General features: G+C 39.0%; 1 protein-coding gene across 1 annotated transcript in view; it reads right to left on the minus strand.

Moving 5' to 3' along the window:
* Positions 1-13,056: 13,056 nt before the first annotated feature.
* Positions 13,057-18,601, minus strand: part of LOC126100842 (odorant receptor Or2-like) — a 49,236-nt gene continuing 43,691 nt past the window's right edge. The window contains exon 5 of the mRNA XM_049911495.1: positions 13,057-14,316. Within this exon, the coding sequence (XP_049767452.1) occupies positions 14,260-14,316 (57 nt within the window). The 3' untranslated portion in view covers positions 13,057-14,259. The remainder of the gene's footprint in view (positions 14,317-18,601) is intronic.

The raw sequence follows: 18,601 nt of genomic DNA on the forward strand, positions 1-18,601 counted from the left end.
ATACAACTCTCAAGGTTAAGTTATGGCCTTAAGAAATAAGTGCTTGTTGGAATAATTGTAGGTACAGCCAGAGTTACTGGAGCAGTTCTGCATGCCTCCTTGGGAAAGAGTCTCCTACAATTCAGACTTCCACTACCTGATAAATGTCTTGGAACTACAGAATGGACATCTGTTGGAAATTGCAGGCTAGATACCATTATCCACTGCCCAACACTGTATATATGAAATTTGGCTTTGTTATTGTGGAAGCAGTACTGCCGTTGGTAGAACCTTCATATTAATTTTTCTCCTTTGATGTCAGAAACTTTTTAAACTTTATGTAATGTCCAGAACAGATGACGTATCCTCATTCATAGTAGGCTAACATGATATGAAAGTCTCTATCTGACCGAAAACAATCTCGTAGGCCAATGTGCCTGTATTTTCGTTGATTTTCGAATTGTACCCACCCACTCCGAATTTCAGGATGGTATCCCATCTTTCATGACTGGTACTTGTGTAATAATTTTGAAATTTGCGTAATGTCCTATGAACTCTCTTTGTTGCGTCATCTGCTTGTGGGTCAGGGACTCACATTCGTAGCTACATTCTTTGTAATAGTTGTGATAACTGAGTCAATAACGCGGGTACAAATGTCGTGTCTTGGTCAGTTACTATAGGATCTGCCGTGCCGAATATCATTATCCGTCGTTTACCAAAACGTGAGCCTGTGTTTGGTATGGCGATAACGGGCAAGTAAAATGAGGAATGATCAGTTATGATTAGTGCATATGCATTCCCTGCTGGTGTTTGGGCAAGTGGCATTCCAATCATTTAAAATGGCTTCTCTGGCTCAGGTAGTCTTTGCGGTGGAATTCACTGACACCTCAACTCTGCTTTTTGAGTGCAAGGGATGCAATTTCATGCATAAGCTGAATGTATTGCTTTCTCTGTGACCACCAGTAATTTCTTGCGGTGTGGCGGTTTATGACTTATCGTCCACCATACCCAGCTAAGACGGAATCATGGGCTTGCCGCAGTGTTTCGTCCGGAAAACAGGGTGGTACAAAGGTGCGGCGAGTGGAGCGTGTTTGCCTGTAAAGCAATCCGTCATCAGAGCTGTATTGTGCTCGTTTCACCAACTGCTGGATGTCGGGATCAACGACCTCCAGTCTTCCACGCTTACTCCAGCACAGTGTACAGTGTGCACTTTTTGCCTTAACCCATCCACATTGCTAACGGATTTTCCTGGGTAACGCACTACCTCAGAATTAAATTCGCTTACTTGCAGGGTCCAGTGCGTTAAATAGCTGGTTGGACCTTTTAATTCCAGAAGCCACACTAGCGCTGAAGGATTGTTTACGACTTAGAATTCTTCCTACACAGGCAGCAACGAACATAGGTGATGCCACAAGTTAGGTTGAGCCTTACTTTTCACTAGTTAATAGTTTCTTTTTGTTTCATTCAATTCTCCAGAAGCGTGGGCTACAGGATGTTCTATCCCATCTGGCTCTTGGCATAGGATATAGCCTATGTTGGGATTCCTTGAGTTACACTAAAAGATTAACTGTTTTACATAGTCAGGAAAAATGAGAGCAGAGCCAGTGGTAAATTATTTCTTTAACAGTTTAAATGCTTCCTAAAATCTGAAGTCTAATGACATTTTACTGTTCTTTTAAGAGTTGCATAAACGATCTTGCTACTGCTGAAAATTTTTGAATGTATCTTCTATAGAAATTAGCGAACGTGACATATGACTAAACAGTTTTACTGTACTATGTGTTGGAAAACTGAGCCCAAAGTTGTCTTTAACTGAAGCTAATACTGAACGGTTTTTCGGAGGTAAACGGAAATGCTGTTAGCCGTAACTTACCGGTTTTTATCTGCACGGTTAGCCTCACAGTAGCTTCTCCATCGAAGAGCCTGAAAAGTTGGTGATGTGAACAACCTACTACCAATACTGTAGTCCACACTAAAATTCACATTTCACATACAATAACTGCACTTGGATTTGAAAGGAATCATTGTTTATGGTCAGGTCAAGTCTCATTTATTTATGCACAAATATATGAGCAATTACATACTGCAGGCTGTTAATGTCCGTTAAATTGTGCAGATGCATTAACGTAACTATAATGTAATTATTCAAAGTTGTTCACATGAGACAATTAAATAATTAACACAGTCACTGAACGTAACAAGTACGTCACTGTGCTTAGGAATTAACAGCTTTATCAATACGAAAACGATGTGCGCTATATGTAACTATTGGGAGTAACACAGTACAGAGACTGTGGTTGTTGTCACAGTTTGCACTAGCTATTATTCAAGTTGAACTCTTTCGATGATAATAATTGTAAGTTCTCAGCCAATCATTAAAAACAGCTACTGAATCACTGAGTGAACTCCCAGGCGCTAAATTTAGGTAGCATGTGCTACACTTCCCGACTTATAACCTATTCTAAATAGTCTGCGGTACATTATCCCGTATTTGTGGACGTAGATATCTTCCTAATTACAATACTCACTGCAGACTGACTTTTTTATGACTGCCAACATGCCTTTTTTAGAAGATTACAATAGTTAAAACTGAGGTTGCCTACTGCTTTTTACCAAATTTTCACGAATTTTGATTAAAGATTTACATTCCTGAATAAATAAATAGAGGATGCAGCTTTTTTTGCACGTGAACTTTCAGATAGAGAAACGATTTGTGTGCAATTTTACTCGTTTCTTTCCATAATTATGCGCTTGTGTTTCAGTAATAATATTTTAGCTAAGGATGTTAATTACTTCGAAAATAAGCGAGTGTAGATGCTGTCATGTGTACAGCTCTGCCTGTGTGAATACTCACCTTATTTCTGCAGTGCTTTTATCTAATTTTCAAGAAGTCAAAGGACATGCATGTTTACATAAGACCAATGATAGATAGTTCGTAAGTAGTACACTTTTTGCCAGACTGATTATAGTAATGGGTTCACAATAATTAGGTAACGGTAATAGATCACATAAAGTTAAGCTGAACTAGCCCTGGGACTGTATTTGAGATTTCTAGCCATTGTTCACATATTCCATAAATGACAATGTAGAAAATATCACAAAATTTCCACTAAAATATTAATTATAAATTTGGGAGAAGAAAAATATAAAAGATGGAAATAATACACCTGCTTTGTCACATTACCCACTCACTGGGTCATCCAGACAGATATTGCCAAATAGCAGCATATACAGGGTGTTCATAATCAGCCTGAAAAATTTGTAAAGGTGTTCAGGGTAGGTTGCGCTTAGGAATAATTCTTAACAAAAAAATCAGTACGTTGCTCCTTTTCTGAGTTTATTAACACTGAAGTTAGGCAATTAGACTGTTTTGCCCGCCAGATACTAATAGTGTCGGTTGTTATCACTGAGTAGATGACAGCGCACTAGACAGCTCGGCCTTAGCCTCTGGTTCGATCCTTACTACCGTCCTATGTCCGACTTTTGCATCGGTCTCTTCTTTGGTTTAAAGAAACGAAACGAAGTACACGTTTGGCCGCAACTTATCTGGCCAGTCGCTTGAATCTGTGCACACAACCAGCTGATTGCACAATTAATTCGGAAACAGTGTGACCTATCGAATTTATTTTTGAACAGTTGTTTCTCAGTACAACCTACCGTGCACCACCCTTTTCTGAGTAATTATGACCACCATGTATAATCCACTGTCGAAACAAATAGCTACAGAGTTTTCACATCGCACATTCAGATTCAAAATTATTTTGGTTACCGCAGCTAGCCATAAACCTAAAATACAAAGAAATACAATCTGATTAAAATATGTTTAAATGCAAAATCGTTAACCATAAAAGAAAACTATATATCATTACTAAATGTTTCTTCTAATTCAGGTACTTCGTGTTCTGTTAGCCCTTAAAAGCAGAAAACCCACAGCAAGAGAAAAAATCAGCAAGACAACAGATTTTTTACTCTTTGTTGTATATAACAGTAAAGTAAGAAAATTCCCGTCTTCCATGCACTTTGTTGCTTATTTTCAGAAAGGAGAAATTCCGATATAGAGGCAAAGAAGGAATTCATTCCCAACAAATGGAAATCTGTAGTAAGGCCGAGATTCTAACCCAGGATTCCTGCTAAGCAGGCAGATATGCTAACGATCTACGCCTCCTTGACACAGTGGATTGATATAGTTTCAGAGACTACCTAAGCGTGCCTCCCTCCTCACTCCAAATTCCCATTTGCCGCACACTACTAAAGTAGTGTCCCCTAGCCCTTTTCCCTCTTTTTGCTAGTCGCATCACGCGAAGTCCTGCGCAAGATTGGATGAAGAGTGCTCTGCGCTCAATGATCATACTAGCTTTCACAGCGCATGCACATCTGTATTAGTGTTTGTTCTTTCAGACATGTCTGAAAGAAGAGACTCCATTTCTAGTACGATCATTCAGTGTAGAGCAATCTTCGTTTGACTTCATGCAGGACTTCGCATGACGTGACGAGAAAAAATAATAAAAAATGGCTAGGGGCGCTACTTTGGTATCGTGCGGCAAATAAGATTTTGGATTGAGGAGAGAGGCGTGCACTTGTGCGTATACACTATTCTGACGTGGCGTAAATGCTTAACCCTTGTGGTTGCTCAGCAGAGGAGTGCGGTTCGAATACCGCCCTTACTACACACTTTCATTTGTCTCCAACGAATTCTTTCCTTGCCCGAATTTGGAAGAGATAGGAATTTCTCCTTTCTGAACATATTTTATGTCTGGCAACGGGATCAAATTCGGAAATGGTGTCTGCTCTTTTGCTCTTTCGGATATGACCGAAAGAACATACACCACTCATATAGATGTACTTCGCTACTTATTTATCACAGATACACTTTTACTGTTACACGCAGCATCAAATAGATGCACGCCTTTCGCAGGCCCAAATGGTTGTGCGATGTTCTTTTATTTTATCATACCCCTTGGAGGCTGTTACGCTCCGTCATTGTACATGGAAGAAAGCAAAAACAAAAACTTTAGTACACTAGTTATCATCGTAACTAAATCTATAAGAAAAAAAAATTAACTTTAAAGTAAACATTCATTATACAACATTATAAATCCGCGTAGATATTCACTTTTCCGACTGACGTGACTAATCAGCTGACGCGGTGTAAAGAGAATGAAATGTTTACTCATTGCAGTAAGCTACTCGTTGACAAGACCTTCTTCCTTTAATGATCATCCTCCTTACTGTAAACCCTAACTGGCAACTGCCAACACCAAGAAAATTAGATAACCAACAAATCATTATTAGTATGTAGTCGAAATACCACCCTATTATTCAGTTTTTCATTGCCAGTGCCATGCATTACATACAGAATAACTACAATTTGCCAACTTATAAAATACATTCCGTTACTCAAAAACGCTGACAACAAGTTATACACGTACTTACTTATGGTTGTAATTCCCATCATATACTTTTCTTAACAACTCTGTTAACTAGAACAGTGTATTCACTAAAATTACCTTACTTCAAAGTCAGGCTCCATAACCGTTACCATCTGACCTCTTTAGTGTGCCCATCCATGAGTTTCTCTCCTTTGCCAACCTCTTCATCTCAGAGTGCACTTGTAACCTACGTCCACAATTATTTTCTGTGTGTATTTCATTCTCTGTCTTCCATTATAGTTTTTATCCCCTACAGATTTTTCTAGTGCCATTGAAATCATTCCCAGATGTCTTAACATACATGCTTACTTCCTGTCCCTTCCTTACCTTATCAGTCCACCTAATTTTCAGTATTCTTCTGTAGCACCACATCTCAAATACTGCGATTCGCTTCTGTCCGGTTCTCCCACAGCCCATATTTCACTACCAGACAATGCTCTACAATACTTAAGGTATTATTACATTTCTGGGTCATTTACAACTTATACATCATTATTCTTATACTCCAAATATTTCATTACGTACCTTCGTCATTACCTATTCGTTATACTTCACCATTTTAGGAAGCAGGAAGTAATCGCCAGGTATGCTTACCACAAAATAACTCTCCAGAATAACACTCCATAGTAACACACCATAATCATATAAGCAAACTATGGTCGCTATTTCGTACGGTCATTTAATCTTAAACTGAGGTCTGAACGGCAATACAGGAATAAAAAAAAAAACATGCTTTACTACTTCATTTAATACTGTAGGCAACTGGATTTCATCTCCACTTCTTTTCATTCACGCCTGAAAAGTTGGAGTATGACCTATTTTTTCACAGATCTACTTTATCATACGCAACTGCGTTGAGCACCAAAACTATTATTCTACATGTTTTCTGTTTCTATTATTGTATATTCTGGCGTATTTTATGCTTAACTTAACCTGTGGTTGGAAGGTATAAGGTATTTATTATTACTGCTGAAACGACTGTACTAGAAAAAAAGAACACTTGATAAATTTTAGCAAAACTTCCCTATACTGTATATATTCCAAATGATTTCATACTCTTACATTTCTCACTGACATGCTGAGCCGGTGTAGTAGCGATAGTCAAAGACGCCAAGGGCCGTCTCCTGGCAACGCCTTCAAGCTTTGAGTACCAGTGTTTTCAGCATGAAGCCACCGTTTTATTATTTTTTTAAAGTCCCAGTGATATTCGCATGATATCAACAATGCTGTTGGAGGACAGAGATATCTAGTGTTGCTAATACAGCAACACTAGCAGACATTTACAGCGTTTATTGCAACGGTCGGTGCCGAAATAGTGCTATATGAATGTGGTTTTCTATAGTGATCATATTGAGGATATCAATGAATGTGAAAGTAAATATATCTAAAGTTATTGTAACGTAAATATATGTCTGTACTATTCCCCTTGTACGTGGTTTTGAAATGATACTACTGGACCGGTATATATACATGTGATAGAAATTTATTAAAATTTAGATCCGATTTTGCCTATTATTTAGGACTATAATTTATTGTAGGTAATTTATCTGTATTTCTCCCTACTACTTAAGCATTTTTATCGTGGCAAAAGTACGCCACGATAGCTGAGTGGTCAGCGTGACGGATTGCCGTCCTACGGGCCCGGGTTCGATTCCGGACTGGGTAGGTGATTTTCTCCGCTCAGAGACTGACTGTTGGTGCGTTGATCATCATTTCATTCCCATCCGGTGCGCAGGTCACCCAATGTGGTGTCGAATGTAAAAAGACCTGCACCAAGGCGGCCGGACCTGCCCCGCAAGGGGCCTTCCGTCCAATGACGCCAAACGCTCATTTCCATTCCATTTCCATCGTGGCAAAAGAAGGGGAGCGCAAAGAAATTAATGGTGGGCTTTACAGTCTGATACGCATACCAGTAGTCAACTTTGGTGTTAATTTGCGAACCGATTAACCTAGTTAAATAGTCTGACGGTGTCTGAGAACCTGTGCACAAGTTTATATTGTGAGTGGTACGCTGAGTGGTCAGACGTTTACCCGATCTTCCAGTATTTGTTTTGGCTGAGTGCCATTAAGTATTATGTCCCCATGGTGATGCTTCCTAGGGCAGCTTTATTTTTTAACAAAATTATATATGACCAGGCACCTTTAGTCGTGCAAATTTTTTAAAAAATATTTTAAAACCAAATATACCTCTGAGGCTCTGCTTTTGATTACGACTGGGGATCTGTTTTCCTTAGAAAGAGAGATTTCGGCTAACCTCTGATTCATGTAGCGTAGGTGCTCCTGAAATCATATTGTACCAAAATTATTTTAATCTCTTAATGCTTAATATTTTTTCCAAGTATCGGTGAAACCGTGTTATTTAAGTTAAGAGCAGAATTTTATTCAAGGAAGCGCCTGATTTTAGATCTGTTTTGGCTACGTCACTTCGTTTGCACATCACATTGCCCAAGAAAGTGTTCCTCCTTCCTTTAGAGTGTAGAGGATATAGCTGTTTATTTCGTTTTAAGAAATGTGTTATAATTGTTTCTTACGCGTTTTAAATCACTGAATAGTGGGATCCCCTCTGTATCATAATTAAGGTATTTGAGAAGGGAACATTTTGGAATGCCGTACCCTGCTTTTGTTTTGAAACTGTTGTGAGAAGTTGTACTCCACAAATGGATAAATTTTAAGCTATACATGTCTTAATAAAATACTGTTGTTCCCTTTTAGGGGTTTTATTTTTCATCAAAATTTTTAAGCTGGCTGCTTTCAATAGAACTATTTGACCAAAAAATTTAAAAAAGTACATGTTTATTTCTCGGTATGTGCATTTGGTTCCTTCCACTACTATACAAAGTGCACTATCTTGAGGTCGTTTTGAGATAGCTTAATGGTCGCAAATCTGATCGTGGCGGGTGGGCCAACCCTCGAACCCGCATGTATTAACACTTATTTTGTTTTGAATATTGTTTGTCTCTTTCTTCGTTTTAGGATGACATCTCGACCATGTGCCCCACTGGTTGGGCCTTACTTCAAAAAGTCCTGTTTTATGTACGGTCGTGGAGCGCCACTAGACTGGATGGTAGCTGAACCTCTACTATGGCTGCGGGGCCTCTTAGACCGGTCAGCTTGAGAGGCGGGTACCACAAGTACTCCTCGCGCTGAGCTGTTAGATAGTGCGCAAGGGGGTGCTGAATTTTTGGAACAAGCAGTGCCTTTGATATCACAGCTTTTGCTTATTCAGGCGTATATTAACCATTCGTATAACAGGATTTCGGATACGAATGCTCTGAATCCAGGGTGATTTATTTTCATTACAGAAATATTTTTTAATTAGCAAGCGGAAATGAGACTGATATTACGCAGTTAAATCAAGGCGCAGAGAGTGATAGCTAGAAAATCAAATTTGGCAAAGTTATTCTAAACTACCGAAACGTTTACTATCAATAATTGGCAATTATTAAAATCTTTCTTTAGGCAATAGTGGAGAAATTAGGTCTGCTCTGTTGGCGCGTCAGAAGAGCAGGCTGTCGTTATACAGCTGTCACCTAATTTCGTGTCACAAATTGTATACCCATTAACTGTTGGAGTTTTGAATAAATTAGTGACTGAAACTGTTAAAAATACTAGGCCTATATTTTATTTTCGAAAGAATAGTTTTCAGGAAAAGGTGGGGATCCGTATGAGGAAAGACATGATCAGTGATTACTTATTTAGGGTACAAGGTTCTGAAAAGTATTTAGACAAACACGCAGAAAGGATTCTGGTCGCTTCACAAACATTAAGTGCCATATTACCAGAGACTGAAACAGTACTTAATATTCTTGAAGGAATGTGTCCACAGGATCAGTCACATATTGTCCTTTGCGATAGATCGACGTCTCACACTGCTTTATGTAAGGTTATATTTGCAACACAAAATACTACGTTTCTGGATCAGGAATGTGACTCACGGTTAGGAGAGGAGCCACAAGAAATTTGGGGAAATAGGTGTCTCCCGTATCTGTGCGAAAACGGCTTGATGATATTATGTTTTCATGACCGTAAATACGGTCATGTGGCTAGAAACTGTCCACATCCACGGCGGCGTGGCGTCTGACTCAAACCAAACCGTCGGTTCGCTGTCAGATAATTCGAGCGTTGCATGATATTTCGTTACCTTTTGTGTGTTCAGTTTTGAATTCCGAACCAGTCTGTGCCTTGGTTGTTTCCAGCAGTTCGCTTTCGTTGTTAGTCAGTGGGTATCATCTTTGGTATTGAGGAATGGGAGGATATGGGCCTTCACTTCATGTTAAGAAAAGATACTTTCTGTCGAATGGTAGTATGTCATCAGGCAGTGTCGGCTGAAATAAAGTCAGGAGCTTTTCATCCCCCTCCTTTTCCTAATTGTTAAAGGGGTAACTACCCGAGTAATTGTGGACAGTGTATTTTTAATCAAAACAGCGTACCTGTTCAATTATTCTTATGAGAATTACTTCGATAAAATGAAAGAGGACGTTAAGATTCCTCTCTGTCAACGTAAGACTCGGCAAATGTTTTGTGCAGTTAATAGTGTGGGAATAATTTGACTCAAAATCGTTCAGGGAACAACAATCTGAATGGTTACCTCTAATTACAGACAAGTTTCCGTACGTTTTAATAGACAAACCTGGAGTAACGAATAAAATTCAGTATTGCATTCCATTAATAGATCATATTAATACTACGTAAACCCCTTCTCGTTTGTCGTCTCCCAAGATAGACGTGCTACAGGTGACAGTCGACCAGAAGTCAGTTGACCACCTTCTGGTGGGTGGTGTGATTAGGCCTTCGATATTTACTTATGAGTCACTCCTTTCTTAGGTCCTGCATCATCTTGGGCTGATTATCACCTAGTGGTGGACAGTCGCGTCTCAATTCAGAAAATCTTTTGGAATCAGTACCGTTCTCCGAGATCCTTGGTTTTGTGCGGTTCGATATTTTAATGTCGTCAGTTTAAACCAAGCTTATTATCAGATTACGTTGGCAGAAGAGTGTGAACGTGCTATGGCAATCTGTACGGACTATTATGACTTTTAATTTAATCTTTTTCCGTTTGGGTTCGCCACTGGAGCCGCTGTGTTGTCTACGTTGTAAATGTAGTTTTGGGGGATTTGAAGCTGTGCTGCCCTTGCGGCTACCTTGATGATCTATTCATACATAGCAAAACCGTTGATGGACGTCTTGAGCACATGGTTTTTACGCCAACTTACGGAAGCGGGCTTGGCTGTCACGCTTTGCAAGTTCAGTTCAGTTCATAACAAAGTTTCCTCTCTTGGTCCCATTGTTTCCAGCACCGAAGTGGAAAGAAAGGTACCTAGGACCATCTAAGGATAAAAACTGTGTGGTATGGTATATCGGGATGGCCACTTTTTGTCATAAGTTCTTCCCGAACGTTGCTCAGGTTGCCGCAGCCCTCATCAACCGGTGCCGAAAGGGTGAAGATTTCTGTGGGACTCTCGTTCATTAAGCAGCCGTCGGTTCCCTAGACAGAGTCTTAGCTTGTGCTTCTTTTTTACCCATTACAAACTTACTCAGGATTTTTTGGTGTAGACACACGCATCTACTAGTGGCCTTGCCGCCGTGTTACTTCAAGAAAAGGAAGGCAGACGCAAGCCGTTTGCGTATGTTTTACGATACGTATCGGAATCTGAACACTCGGTCTGCTAGCTGCAGGCCTTAGCTATTCTCTTTGCGCTCGAAGAGCTTGGGTTTACAACGAACACAATACCTCTGATCTTAAAATGGATAACCGGACACTGGGCTGGGTTCTTGCTAGGTCTAGGAAAGCCACTCGCATTGCCGAATGCGGGGTACGCATATCGGTTTTTAGCTTGAGGGTTAAGCATACTCGCGGATCCTGATATTGGATATGCTGGGTAGTAGGTTTCAGTAAGAGCCACCTATCCCACATGACCATTACACCGAGGAGCTATGAGCAGGTGTGACTGCGGTCTTAATAGAGATTGCTATATTATTTAGCAATCTGAAGCATGACTAGGAACGTGACCCAACTGATACCAGTTGTTTACAGTCATTTCCATCAGTCTTTGTGTGACGGCCATTCAGGTTTCACTAAGACGGTCAAGGAAATTAAAGAACGCCTTACTTGAAAGGGCTGTACAAAGACGTTAGGAAACTAGTCTTTCAGTACTCGTTGTGTAACGAAGCTAAGCCCAGTCGTAACATGCGTCGGGGTCTATTGTGGTCTTCCATGGAACATAGCATAATGGATAAGATATTCAGTAATTACATAGAACCTACATATATGTTGCTATGGATGGATTTAGTGGGTGTATTCGGATCACTCATAGTAAGCCAGCTACTGCGAATGATACCGTAACATGTCTTATTACCACTTTCTCTAGATTTGGGCTGCTCAATGTTAACATGGCCACCTTTCTTTCACGTTCTTTCTAGGAAAGTTTACTCTAATCGTGCCGTCATTCATGTTACGCTACACACTACACCCTTCTTTTGTGTAGCCGATGAACCAGGGCTGGAAGTTAGCTTTGATCATTTATCATGCCCATAATCAACCACGATGTGACAGTTCAGTCAGTTGGTTGGCTTTCTCATTTATCTCTATAGTATAAGAAACACATGAGACCACTCTGGTTCAGCTTATGTTAGGCTACACAGCTACTAAAGGGGTTAAAATTTCGACATACTTTATCCATCACCATCTGTAAAGAATAAGCCTCCGCAGCTACAACACGAAAAGAAACGATCTCCAGTGGTATATATATGTAAGCTTAAAATGAGTAAACGACCGGTGCTGCTGCTCGCTCTGTGACTACAGTTGCCTGAGACTGCAGTCGTGTGTGTTAGTTGCATTTGCTTGTGTGTGTGTGTGTGTGTGTGTGTGTGTGTGTGTGTGTGTGTGTGTGTGTAGTCTATTTTTGACATAGGACTTACTGGCAGAAGGCTTTACTTGTGACACTCTTTTTCTTCTGCCTATCAGCGACTCAGTATCTCCCCTATGTAGTGATGTAGTTAGTAGTAAATTTTCTTTTCATTATATTGTTACTTTAAATGAATGAGATAGTTGTTGAATGTATGGCCACAAGCAGTATTCTCATAAGCCTAACAACCAAAAATGTCTGACGGGAAGTAAGTAATTTGAAATCTAAACTGACACATCTCTTGTTCTTATGTCTTGTTAACTAATTTTTAATTGGAAACTAGTAGCATACAAACTGAAAAACAAATTTTTATGAATTTTTATTGTTAAACTTACGTGTGTTAATTAATTTGGCGAGTGATGCAAAAAACTGTTTCTATAATTAAGTTTGAATCAGTATGTTCCATAGGAATTTGTAAATGTTCAGCAAATGGATTTGTCCATGGCAGCATACCATTCATCTAAGTAACAGGGCACTCTTGAAATAATTAACTGCCGACTGTAAATATAAACGTAGATCATAACTAAAAGATTGTATGTCATTTAGTGGACTATACTAAACGGCGCAATTAAATGTTGTGGGGTTACTAAATATTTATGAAAAAAGAACATCACAAATTATTATGCTGATAGTAAAAATTAAAATCCAGTGTTCCACTCAACAGGATCACTTCACGAGAATAATCATACTATTTTGTTCTTAAAATAAATGCAAATAAGTTAGTTTAATACACCAACCAAAAATTCAAAGATTTTTTTTATTTTCACAGCCCAGCTCATTTCATTTGCAAGATTACAAAAGCGAGTGCAAAGTAACACTTTTATTGCCAATAAGTGCATGGTACTTACTCTCCTGTTTTAACAGTTGATGAATATTACATGAATATATGTCAATCAAAGTAAGATAATCTAATTTCGTTTCATATTGTAATTACAGTGAGCAAATAAAATCACTTGTGCAAGCGCTGCAACCCTATGTTTTGCTGTAAAAGATTTGCAGGCGATTAATCAAGTGTCCAAAATACTCGTATTTGCAAATGTAAATCACTTGTAACCAGAATTATATTTATACTTATGTTAAATTATAGCAGTAAATGAGGTTAGTAATACATAGTACTACAGAAAAATAAAAAACTATCACTTTACAAATGTGTACAAAATATTCTCAACGACTGATAAGAAATTTGCAGTTCTTTTTCAGTAATAATTGATCTATTAAAACAAATAATATTGCTCAAAAAGTGGAATTCTGTATATTACATACAGTGGTGGAAAGAACATTTCAGTATTAGAGAGCTCTCCATCTTAATATGACAGCATTTGGAGTACAGATTTCATTTCTATAAAAAGAATAAACATTTACTATCAGATATAAGTAAAATGATTAAATCTCTGGCACTAGATCTTGACAGGGTACATAATTTTACAGCTTCATCTCTCTGGTGCAAAGGTTTTCTTTTTCTTGTTTCAACAAAATATTCGATAGGATTGTCTTTGTGTGTAATCATCATGAATTATTTTAGTACATAGAAACAGGAACTTCTTCTTCAAGAGAAAAAATTAACATTTCCATTGCAAAAATTGTGCCTAGAAAAAATAAGTTATCAATCCAGCAATTTTATAAATTTCTTTTCTATGTGAATAATTCTCTGTAGATTTCTATTACAAATAGAAAAAATAGTGTGATGTTAGCAATGTTTTTACAAAACGCTCTATTACACTCTGCAATTTACATAGTTCACCTAAGAACATAAGTGGATTTCCTCTCAAGTCATTAATGACTTTTTAATTAATGTTGCATTAACAGTTAATAAGACCAGTTCATAAGACCAGGAAATTTAATCTAAGCCTGACATTTGTGTACGAAATTTTGGAAATACGGTGCGATTTTATTGAAAGCTGTAGAAATCAGTATTCATCGACGAGTCAGCTGCAAAGAGTTTGTGTCTAGCGTTTACTCATTTGACCCAACAATGCGTAGTACGAATAGGATGCATTCACCAGCTGTAAGATAAATATGTATTATGAGACGACAAGAAGTGTTATGCTGTTAGTATAAATCTATGAGCACACAGATTAAAACTTTGTGCCGGACCAAGACTCTCGAACTCGGGACCTTTGCCTTTCCCGGGCAAGTGCTCTACCAACTGAGCTACCCAAACACGACTCACACCCCGTCCTCACAGCTTTACTTCTGCCAGTACTGTGTGGACGGGGTTCGAGTCGTGCTTGAGTAGCTCAGTTGGTAGAGCACTAGCCTGCGAAAGGCAAAGGTCCCGAGTTCGAGAGTCTTGGTCCGGCACACAGTTTTAATCTGCCAGGAAGTTTCATATCAGCGCACACTCCGCTGCAGAGTGAAAATCTCATTCATTATGAGCACACACTCTGCAACCATTTGGATTACAGCTCTACTGGTCACAGACTGTGCAACAAAATATTTTCTATACGAAACCAATAACTATTTAGAACAAATATAGAAAAATAAATAATCGAAAATAGTAAGAAAAGCACGTACACGTGTATCTATACACATTGGAAGACTTTTCAGTAGTAAATATGGGCTATTCTGTTGAGAGTACGAAACTCATTTTGAGTGCTTACATTATTTCATTAAATACGTCAGCAGAACAGCCAATCATTTATTGTGTTGTAAAGCACTGATTCTCTTTGTCTAACTACGTCTTCCTCTATCGTCGAGCATATTGAGCTTCATCTGGACATTTCAGATATCTGATTTTCCTGACCAATTACTTTTAATTGTGGAGCAGCTGTGTCGTCCACAAAGTCAGAACTGAGGCTCCTTCCGTTTAGCGACCTTTCTCGCATTCATATGGATGTTGTGATTCTGAGGCTTCTTTGGCTTGAAGCTTTGAATAATGGATAAAACTTCAACTACAGTCTTCAAAAGGGATGCGGACGTTTCTAAGCAATTCGACAAAGTACAGCACACGAAAACCACTTACATAGTAATTTCGAGCAAACGAGAAACTCAGTGCCAGAGAAGGTCTCAAGCTTGAGTACTGGCATTTCGCATCAGTCACCTACGGAATATTTTATCACTGAATCATTGCAGTAGAGCTGTATATCCTCAGGAAATATAACAGCTGTAATTTCCCTTTGCTTTCAACTGTTCCCAGTACCAACAGAGCAAGGCCATGTTGGCTAATGTTGTAAGGCCATGTCAATAAATCATCGACACTGTTGCCCATGCAACAAGCGAATAGGTTGCTGCCTTTCTTAATTAAACATATATCAGTTCGCCTCTCCACAGTTAAACTCCCTGTGCCGATGCGGCATTCTTTTTTCTCACTCCATGATTCGTAGACTAGGTTTCATTTTCATGTATTTTACATGAACATTCCAATGAAGTCATATCTCCTAATATACAAATCCTGATAATCAGTAAGTAAAGGTTTTTTTATTTAGTATTAATTTAATTATCAAAGTAAATTTATAGAGAAACTGATTGCATTACTTAACTTCCAAAGTTAATACTTTCTACCTGGTATTTAATTTCAATTTAAAATAAAATCTCAAGGGTTAACAAATTTTATCAGACCTTTGAAACAGGTTCTCAAAACTGCACTGATATTTTATATGTACTTTTGTTCAGTGACAACGCTTGTTCTTATGTTCCAGTGTCGTACCAGTGTTTTGAATATTATGTGTTACTTACAAACTCAGAATAATATTAGTGAGTACAGTGTTAAGGAATTATGTATACGCTACCATGAGGATGTAGTAGACGATGTTTTCCAGAGGAAGCTCAGATCAGACATTTCGAAACATTTCATCGATTTATATCATTTTTCGTTTGACTAGCTGCGGCGTTTGTGCTTAATAGAAAATAAAAATTAAATGCTAGCGAAATATTTCTGCCATTTAAGTAACTTTGTTGCTGTTGTGGTCTTCAGCCCAGAGACTGGTTTGATGCAGCTCTCCATGCTACTCTATCCTGTGCAACCTTCTTCGTCTCCCAGTACCTACTGCAACCTACATCCTTCTGAATCTGCTTAGTGTGTTCATGTCGTGGACCCCCTCTACGATTTATACCCTCCACGCTGCCCTCCAATGCTAAATTTGTGATCCCTTGATGCCTCAGAAATTGTCCTACCAACCGGTCCCTTCTTCTTGTCAAGTTCTGCCACAAACTCCTCTTCACCCTAATTCCATTCAATACCTCCTCATTAGTTATGTGATCTACCCATCCAATCTTCAGCATTCTTCTGTAGCACCACATTTCGAAAGCATGTATTCTCTTCTTGTCCAAACTATTTATCGTCCATGTTTCACTTCCATACATGGCTACACTCCATAGAAATACTTTCAGAAACGACTTCCTGACACTTAAATCTATACTCGATGTTGACAAATTTCTCCTTTTCAGAAACACTTTCCTTTCCATAGTCGGTCTTCATTTTATGTCATCTCTACTTCGAGCATCAGCAGTTGTTTTGCTCCCCAAATACCAAAAAACATCTACTACTTTAAATGTCTCATTTCCTAATCTAATTCCCTCAGCATCACCCGATTTACTTCGTCTACATTCCATTATCCTCGTTTTTCTTTTGTTGATGTTCATCATATATCCTCCTTTCAAGACACTGTCCATTCCGTTCAACTGCTCTTCCAGGTCCTTTGGTGTCTCTGATAGAATTACAATGTCATCGGCGAACCTCAAAGTTCTTGTTTCTTCTCCATGGATTTTAATTCCTGCCCTGAGTTTTTCTATTGTTTCCTTTACTGCTTGGTCAATATACAGATTGAATAATATAGGGGATAGGCTACAACCCTGTCTCACTCCCTTCCCACCCACTGCTTCCCTTCCATGCCCTTCGACTCTTATAAGTGCCATCTGGATTGTGTACAAACTGTAAATAGCCTTTCGCTCCCTGTATTTTACCCCCGCCACTTTCAGAATTTGAAAGAAAGTATTCCAGTCAACATTGTCAAAAACTTTCTCTAAGTCTACAAATGGTAGAAACTTCGGTTAGCCTTTCCTTTATCTATCTTCTAAGATAAGTCATAGGGTCAGTACAGCCTCAAGTGTTCCAACATTTCTACAGAATCCAAACTGATCTGAGCCGAGGTAGGCTTCTACCAGTTTTTCCATTCGTCTGTAAAGAATTCGCGTTAGTATTTTGCAGCTGTGACTTATTAAACTGATAGTTCGGTAATTTCACATCTGTCAACCCTGCTTTCTTTGGGACTGGAATTTTTATATTCTTCTGGAAGTCTGAGAGTATTTCGCCTGTCTCATACATCTTGCTCCTAGATGGTAGAGTTTTGTCAGGACTGGCTCTCCCAAGGCTGTCAGTAGTTCTAATTGAATGTTGTCTACTCCCGGGGTCTTGTTTCGTCTTAGGCCTTTCAGTGCTCTGGAAAACTCTTCACGCAGTATCAAGTCTCCCATTTCATCTTCATCTACATCCTCTTCCATTTCCATAATACTGTCCTCAATTTTATCGCCCTTGTACAGACCCTCTATATACTCCGTCATCCTTTCTGCTTTCCCTTCTTTGCTTGGAAGTGGTTTTCCATCTGAGCACTTGATATTCATGCAAGTGGCTCTCTTTTCTCCAAAGGCCTCTCTAATTTTCCTGTAGGCAGTATCTATATTACCCCTAGTGAGATATGCCTCTACATCCATACATTTATCCTTTAGTCGTCACTATTTAGCCATTTTTCACTTCCTATCTATCTCAATTTTGAGACGTTTGTATTCCTTTTTGCCTGCTTCATTTACTGCGTTTTCATATGTTCTCCTTTCATCAGTTAAATTAAATGTATCTTCAGTTACCCAAGGATTTCTACTAGCCCTCGTCTTTTTATCTACTTGATCCTCTGGTGCTTTCACTATTTCGTCTCTCAGAGCTACACATTCTTCTTCCACTGCATTTCTTTCCTCCGATCTTATCAATCGTTACCTAAGTGTCTCTCTGAAATTCTCTGCAACTTCTGGTTCTTTCAGTTTGTCCAGGTCCCATCTCCTTAAAATGCCACCTCTTTGCAGTTTCTTCAGGTGTCGTAATGGCTCTGAGCACTATGGGACTTAACTTCTGAGGTCAGCAGTCCCCTAGAACTTAGAGCTACTTAAACCTAACTAACCTAAAGACATCACACATTTCCATGCTCGAGGCACGATTCAAACCTGCGACCATAGCTGTCGTGCGGTTCCAGACTGTATCGTCTAGAACTGCTCGGCCATTTCGGCCAGCTCTTCAAGTTTAATCTACAGTTCGTAACCAACAGATTGTGGTCAGAGTCCACATCTGCCTCTGGAAATGTT

The sequence above is a fragment of the Schistocerca cancellata genome, chromosome 9 (assembly GCF_023864275.1).
Source record: "Schistocerca cancellata isolate TAMUIC-IGC-003103 chromosome 9, iqSchCanc2.1, whole genome shotgun sequence".
NCBI lineage: Eukaryota > Metazoa > Arthropoda > Insecta > Orthoptera > Acrididae > Schistocerca > Schistocerca cancellata.